The sequence below is a fragment of the Pteronotus mesoamericanus genome, unplaced genomic scaffold, assembly GCF_021234165.1.
Source record: "Pteronotus mesoamericanus isolate MK-2021 breed Mesoamerican mustached bat unplaced genomic scaffold, CSHL_Meso_final scaffold_1135, whole genome shotgun sequence".
NCBI classification, from domain to species: Eukaryota; Metazoa; Chordata; class Mammalia; order Chiroptera; family Mormoopidae; genus Pteronotus; species Pteronotus mesoamericanus.
Genome location: NW_026555300.1, coordinates 24,072 through 31,891, shown reverse-complemented (window position 1 = coordinate 31,891; position 7,820 = coordinate 24,072). Strand labels below are relative to the sequence as shown.

General features: G+C 49.7%; 1 protein-coding gene across 1 annotated transcript; it reads right to left on the bottom strand.

Annotated features, from left to right (window-relative positions):
* Positions 1-556: 556 nt before the first annotated feature.
* On the bottom strand, positions 557-7,125 carry OSCAR (osteoclast associated Ig-like receptor). The gene is made up of 6 exons (XM_054587265.1): positions 7,016-7,125; positions 6,252-6,284; positions 1,987-2,046; positions 1,645-1,935; positions 912-1,193; positions 557-711 (listed from the first exon to the last, which is right to left on the bottom strand). The coding sequence occupies exons 1-6, from the start codon at positions 7,050-7,052 to the stop codon at positions 557-559; spliced, it is 858 nt and encodes a 285-aa protein (XP_054443240.1). The 5' UTR covers positions 7,053-7,125.
* Between the last annotated feature and the right edge of the window lie 695 nt (positions 7,126-7,820).

The window sequence follows — 7,820 nt, the reverse complement described above, 5'->3', positions numbered from 1 at the left end:
GTTTGAAGAGGCGGTGAGGGGTTTGCCTGGCAACCAGGTGGGATGTCATGAAGGGAATGACATCACTAAATTGCTTAAAAGGTGAACTGGAGCACACACAATGGAGAAAAAGACTAGAACTTCCTTCGGGTCCTGAGACTTTGATAAAAAAATGTTACACAGTAGCTAACATTTATTGAGCATTTACTGTGGGTCAGTCACTGTTTGAAATGCTTTGCGTGTCATGTCCACGTAACCCTACAAAAATCCTAAGATGTGGGAATTAACAATGCATCCATTCTACAGCGCAAGCAAAGGAGGCTTGGGGAAGGTCACTTTCCTCATCTCCCACGTGGGTGAGCAGCAGCCCTGGGATTCGAACCCGGGGCTTCTGGCTAGGAAGCCTTAACCACAGATGGCTTCCCCCAGATCCGGGAAAGTCCAGGAGAAATAACCCAGAGGAAGGGACCCCGCGGGACAAAGGTCGTTATAATACTTAGGAAGCGCGGCTCAGCCAGGAGGGAGGGCAGCCCGCCCGGGGCAGCCTGCGTCTTCCCTGCCTCCCTGGGAAGTCTTCTCAGCCGCAGGCGTCTGGATCCAGTCCTCTGGAGCTCAGGGTCCGGCGCCCGCTGCGCCAGTCCAAAATGACCAGCGTGGCCAGGGAGACGAGGACTAGGCCGGCCAGCGCCAGGCGGACGAGGTTGCCCCGGGTGTAGTCCAAGGAGCCAGAGCCTGAGGGGCCAGCAAGGCGGGCCGGGCTGTCAGCATCCCCACCCGAGGTCTCTGCTCTGCCCTCCCGGCTTCCACCCTCCAGGGGGAGTTGGGCACCCGACTCCCTCCAGGTTGAGAGAAGTCGATGCGAGGGGTGCAGGGGCGCGGGGCTGCGACTCCGGGGTCCGAGAGAGGAGAGACTGGGGTTGGCGGCCCCTTACCGTCTGAGCTGATGACCAGCTCCGCGCTGCGCTGCGACAGCACGTAGGGCGCTGCGGGCGTGTGGTAGTAGCAGCTGTAGGTGCCTGGGGCGAGCGCGCGGGGCAGCGGGAAGTCGGCCCAGGGCTGCGCCGAGTCCCGGTACTGCAGCGGCGCCGCCTCGCCCACGCGGTACAGCACGAAGCTCATGTTCCGCACGTGGCCCGCGCAGCGCAGGCTCACGGTGTCGCCGGGCTCCTCCACCGGCGCGGGCAGCACCACCAGCGACGGGCTCGGCAGCTGGTCTGCGAGGGGGGGAGGACGGGGTCCAGGGTGGGCGCAGCCCTGCGCCTCCGCGCTGGCGCTCTCCCTGTCCCCCCTGTGCCCGCGCCTAAAATTCCGTGGCTCTGTTTTCCATCCTGTCCTCCCTGTTCCACCCTCCCCGGATCTCAGAGGCAGTGTCCCCTGATTTTCTCTCCCTGTCTTTGTGTGTCTCTCCCAAGGTTTCCCAACCTCAGCCCCAGTGACATTTTGGATAAATCCTCATGATTCTTTGTTGCCTGGGGTGGGGGGACGCTGTCCTGAGCAGAGCACAAATGCCCCTGTTTGAGAATCACGGCCGTTCGTCTGTCTGTCAATCTCTCTCTCTTTTCTTCGTGTGATCGTACAAGCCTGTCTCTGCATGTCCCTGTCCCTCCTGCCCCTTCCTCATCCCACTCCTGTGACCTGTCTCCTCCCCCACCCCCAGGACCTCACCTGTCACCAGCAGTTCCAAGGCATCACTGGGGTGGGACCAGTCGCCCGGTGCCCACTGTGGATTCCTGTAGCAGCAGTGATAACTGCCCCCCTGGGCCTCAGTCACCTCCTCCAGGAAGAATTCTGCCAGCTCCTTGAACATATCCTGGGACAGCACAGGGGCCGTCTCTCCAGACCTGAAGAGTGCAAACCTCTGGGCGGGTCGTGGCGCCCGGCACGTCAAGGTCACGTTGATCCCGGGGGTCACAACGGCAGCAGGCTGAACCCCCAGCGATGGCTTGGGGTATGAGGCTGAGGAGGTTGAATAACTGGGTGGCCTGAGCTTGTGTAGCCAGAGCTTGCGGTATGAGTTTGGGGGGATTGAATAAGTGGACGGCCTGGGTCCTTGGGCTTCCTGGGTACCTAAGGACAGGAAGGGGAAGCTGGGATGAGAGAAGAGTTACCTGGAACAATCATGGTCCCCTTCCCAGGCTCAGTTCCCTCTTCCTGAAATAGGAAGGAGCTGGACCCCCAGTGCGCTTTGTCAAAACTAGCTGCCAACCACAGGAGCAAGGCATCAACTCCTGAGCTTTCCTACATGGTTTTTAACCATGATGTCAAGGGGCTAGGTCCTAGGGGTCTGTGATTTGAAATTGCTCTCCACAAGATTTGTAACATATTTTAATAGTTGCCAAATTCTGCTATCTGTTTTGGAGGTTGGGGGAGGAACATGGGATCTCTGCCTCACTCCCTTTCCCAAAAGAAGTCCCCGATTAATGAAAGACCTACATGTATTTTTTAAAACAACATCTGTATTCGAAAAAAATATAAGAAAATATGTTTGTCTTAGGGATAGAGAAGGTTGTCTTACAATATAAACAGAAAATGCAGAAGGGACAAGGTTAGTACATATGACCCCTTCAACATTTTCAAGCCAAGTCTGAGAAAAAAACCAAGTAAATGACAACACTGGCTGAAATGACTTATTCATAAGTCACATAGATTAGAAGTAGATCCAAGGGCCAACCCCGTTCAAATTTGGGTAGAACGTATGACCAGGCAGTTCACAGAAAAGGAAGTTCAACTGACCAAAGCACACTTGGGGGTGGTTCGAAGTTTTATTCTACCTTCATAGTAATCACTTAAGACAAATTCAAACAACAGTAAGGTATTTTTGACTATCAGATTGTCAAAAATTTTTTTAAAAGGTTAATATTTCCTTTGAGTGAAGATGGAGTGCACAGACACTTAGGCCGTACTTGAGTGTGCCTTTCAGGAAGGCAGTTTGTCAGTTTCTATCAAGATACACAAGGGGAAATGCTTCAGAGAGCTCCTACCTGCTTAAAGTTCAAAATTAATTAGAGCGTGAAGAAGTTATTTTAAATTATATGACCAACTTACAGGACTTTCGGCCAAGATGGAGGCATAGGTAGATACACTTTGTCTCTTCACACAACCAAAGAAGGACAATGAAAAAATTAAAAACAAAAAATAACCAGAACTGCCAGAAAATCAAACTGTATAGAAGTCCAACAACCAAGGAGCTAAAGAAGAAACATTCATCCAGATCAGCAGGAGGGGCGGAGACTGGTAAGAGGGGAAGAGATGGGCAGCTGGGGCAGAGAGGGCACACGGCAAGGCGGCGGCTGGTGGACTGGGCAGTCCTACATTTGCATGTGGATAAACCGGGAGGAACAGCTGGGGAGTGAGACTGACCGCGCAGTCCCGGGTTGCAGTGAGGGAAAAGGAAGCCTCAAAACCTCTGCAAGTAAAAACTTGGGGTTGCAGCAGCAAGAGAAACTCCCAGCTTCACAGGAGAGTCCATGGGAGAGACTCACAGGGTCCTAGAACATACACAAACCCACCCACCTGGGAATCAGCACTAGAAGGGCCCAATTTGCTTGCAGGTAGTGGGGGAAGTGACTGAAAGCCAGGCAAGAGCCCAGCTGAGCAAGCAGCATTGTTCCCTCTCAGACCCCTCCCCCACAGACAGCATCACAAGGCAGCGACCTGGATTACCCTGCCTTGGCCAATACCTAAGGCTCTGCCCTTCCCAACATAACAGGTGCTGTGCTGAGACAGAGAAATAAGGCCCCAGTGATGGAACAGATCAAAGCTCCAAAAACAGAACTAAGCAAGGAACAGATAGCCAACCTATCAGATGTACAGTTCAAAACACTGGTAGTCTGGATGCTCACTGAATCGGTTGAGTATGGTTGCAAAATGGAAGAAAAAGTAAAGAAAAATATACAGGGAACCAACAGTAAAGGGAAGGAAGCTGGGACTCAAATCAACAATTTGGAACAGAAGGAAGAAATAGACACACAACAGGATGAGGAAACAAGAATTCAAAAAAAAAAAAAAAAGGCTTAGGAACTTTGGGGACAACTTTAAATGTTCCAACATTCAAATCACAAGGGTGCCAGAGGAGAAGAGGAACTTGAAAACTTACTCAGAACAAATAATGAAGTAGAACTTCCCCAGTCTGGCAAAGGAAAGAGACTTCCAGGAGATCCAGGAAGCTCAGAGTCCCAAAGAAGTTGGACCCAAGGAAGCACACACAAAGGCACATCATAATTAAGTGACCTAAAATTAAAGATAAGGAGAGAATCTTAAAAGCAGCAAGAGAAAAGGAGACACTTCCCTACAAAGGAGTTCCCAGAAGACTATCAGCTGATTTCTCAAAAGAAACCTTGCAGGCAAGAAGGGGCCGGAAGGAAACTTTCAAAGTCATGAATGACAAGTACCTGCATGCAAGATCACTCTGTCCAGCAAAGCTATCATTTAGAATGGAAGGCCAGATAAAGTGCTTCCCAGATAACGTCAAGTTAAAGGAGTTCACCATCACCAAGCCCTTATTATATGAAATATTAAAGGGACTTATCTAAGAAGAAAAAGATAAAAAACTATGAACAGTAAAATGACAACAAACTCACAACTATCAACAACTGAACCTAAAAAACAAAACTAAGCAAACAACTAGAACAGGAACAGAATCATAGAAAGGGAGATCAGACGGGAGGGGGAGGGGAAGAAGGGGGGAAAAGGTACAGGGAATAAGCAGCATAAATAGTAGGTAGAAAATAGGCAGGAGGAGATTAAGAATCACATAGGAAATGGAGGAGCCAAAGAACTTATATGTATGACCCATGGACATGAACTAAGGTCGGGGAGGAAATGCTGTGGGGAGGGATGGTGCAGAGTGGGAGGGAATAAAGGGGAGAAAAAATGGGGCAATTGTAATAGCATAATCAATAAAATATATATTACAATATATATGAAAAAATAAATTATATGACAAAAGAAAAGATACACAAAGAGCGCAGCCAACAACCCAATAATTCCATGGCTGCATCAAGATAAATGTACATACATGTGCACAAAAAGTTCAGCCCTGACTGGTGTCACTCAGTGGATTGAGCATCAGCCTGCAAACCAAAAGGTCCCCAGTTCGATTCCCAGTCAGGGCACGTGCCTGGGTTGCAGGCCAGGTTCCCAGTTAGCGATGTGTGAGAGGCAACTAATCTATGTTTCTCTCACACATCGATGTTTCTCTTCCTCTGTCTCCTTCCTTTCCACTCTCTCTGAAGATAAATAAACAGTCTTTTTCTTAAAAAAAAAAAAAATTCATACAGGAGCACTCACTCCAGCTCTGGTTGTGAGGAGGGAGGTTGGAAACAACCTAAATATACAACAAGAGGGCCAAATAAATTTAGATTCTGGCCATACAATGGCAAATGCCAGACAGCAATTTAAAAGAAAAAAAGGTAGAGCTAGCTAAATGACATGGAAATATCTCCAAGAGAGATTGTAAAGTGGAAAATATAAGATGCAGAACAGTGTGAGTCACAAAATAGCGGTTTTGCCTTGGCATGGAAAATAGGAAGTACATAAATACATATATGTGTTTGAATGCTTGGAAATTTTTTGTAGGGATTCAGAAAAGTTAAGGAAGATATGAGGAATGGGAAGAGAGAGGCTGTTATATGTCCTTCAGTCATGATTGAATTTTTAAAACCATGAATAGATATTAGCTTTATCACTTAAACATAGTAATCTAAAACAAATTGATAACTTAGGTATTAATTGTTCTCTAGGTGGTTCTTATTTGAATTTGGAGTGTAGTGGGGGAGAGCAGGAGGTTTGGGAGAAAGAAGTGATCTCACTATCAACAAATATGGAAAAAAAACCAGGGCCATTTCAGGATGGGGGTCCTCCTTTCCAAATGGGGGGGGGGGATCAGCATTGCCAGATTTCCTATCTCTTGAGCTCTGTGCTTTGCCAAATTCGGAGCCCAGAATTATACGTGTGATTTTACTAAATCCTCACAAGAGCCCATTTCACAGAGAAGGAAACTGAATCTTAGCATGCAGTGGCTTGTTCAAGGTCGTAAGTGAAGAAGACAGTGAAAGTGGGGTTCCTGCTTAGGTCTCTTTGGCTCCAAAGTTTATGGTCTTCATTACTCAGCTATACTGGTCACTAAAGGGAGTGAGAATGGAAGGAAAGAAGTAAAGGAGGAGGAGAGGGAAATAGGGAGATCTGGGGCGATGGGGCATCAAAACTAAAATCTGAGTGTTGGAAAAGGGATGTCAGCAACATACAGGGGAATAGATGGGGAATGTACTCACTTGTCCAAGTGACGTCTGTGTGACACAGGGGCCCTGCAGAAGGTTGAAGGGGCTTGATCTTGTCAAAGCCGTAGGCTGCTCCCAATCCCATGTCATTGGAAACCCCAGGATTCTACGTCCCCAGCCCCTCTTTTCTCCAGGAAACAGGAATCTTGGCCACACTTCCTCCTGTCCTGGTAGCCATCAATCCAGACTTCCAATCCCCACCTACTTAAGGAGCCAAAAGTCTGGACCCAGGACCCTGTCGTCTCTGTACCCTAGAGTTCAGGCCTTTGGACTCCACCTTTTCCAGGAGACAGTAATTGGAGCCCACACTTTCTCCTCCCTGGGTTCAGGAGTCTGGGCCCCAGCTCCCTCCTCTCCCAGGCACCCAGGTGTCCTGGCTTCCGTCTCCCCACCCACATTGAATCTGGGAATTTACACTCCCTGTTTCCAAGAGTTCAGGTCTCTAGCCCTCTCTTGCCTCAAGAGCTGGAGAACTCTGCCCCCAACTTCCTCTTATTCCAGGAACCCCAGGGATTCAGGGCCCTCATGTCCTCTTGCTTTAAGACCCAGGGGTCTAGGCCACTGTCTTGTCCTGTTATTCTAGTCTACAGTCCCCAGCGCTTAGCTAAGGCTGCCTAATCACCCTGTCTCTGTCCTCAGGGAGACCCAGCAGTCCTGTCCCTTGATTGCATCACCCCTCTAGGTTTCTGGGTCCGCAGAGGCTATCTCTGCACCCCAGCCCAGCCAGGGACCCAAAGAGAGGGCTTGGGGTGGCTCACAGAGGGTCAGCAGCTGCAGGATCAGCACCAGGGCCATGGTGGGCAGGTCTGGCTGGAGGTGGAGCAGGAGCCAGAACTCAGCCTTGCTCTGTCAACTTTCAGGAAGTGAGGCAACATCAGAAAGAGTCAGAAGCCTGTTTAGGGAGGGGAGCAAGGCGGGGGCTCCTAGAGGACTGTGTCACAGCCCCATGGTGCTGTGGGGAAAGTTGGAGTTGGGGCAGTCATAACCCGTTGTGTTCATTAAACTTTAAAAACACTTAGCACCTATTATGTGCCAGACCCTGCTGCGCGATTCTGGGGCACAGAGAGGAGTCGGGTCTCACTACTGCCCTCCAGCAGCTCCCAGTCTGGTGGAAGGACGTATGCGGACCAAGTCAGTTTTAAAAATAAGTCATGTGCGCTATAATGCAGGTCCCATTGGGCACTGCGAGAACCCACAGAAGGCCCGTAACCCTTCTGCGATGAGAGTCAGGGCTTCGGGACGAGCTAATGTCGAGAGGAGACCTCAAATAATAGCTGAGCCATTCGTACTCTCCCAGCTTCCGTTTCCCCATCTGTAAAATAGGCTTTCATAGGTAAACTATGAAATGAAGACTATTGCATTCCGCCTTAACTGAGTTGCAGCAGGAGGACTAGGCAGTAGAAATTACTCCTCTAGAGCGATTTCTAGGCTGAGAGAGCACAGGGCGGCACGCTTGCCCTGAAACCAGGAACGCTGCCTTTTGGCCTGCCACTTCCAAGGGCTTCGGTTCTGCGCGAGTGCGCACGCGCAGAGTCAGCTGTAAGCGTGCAGGGACCACGATTC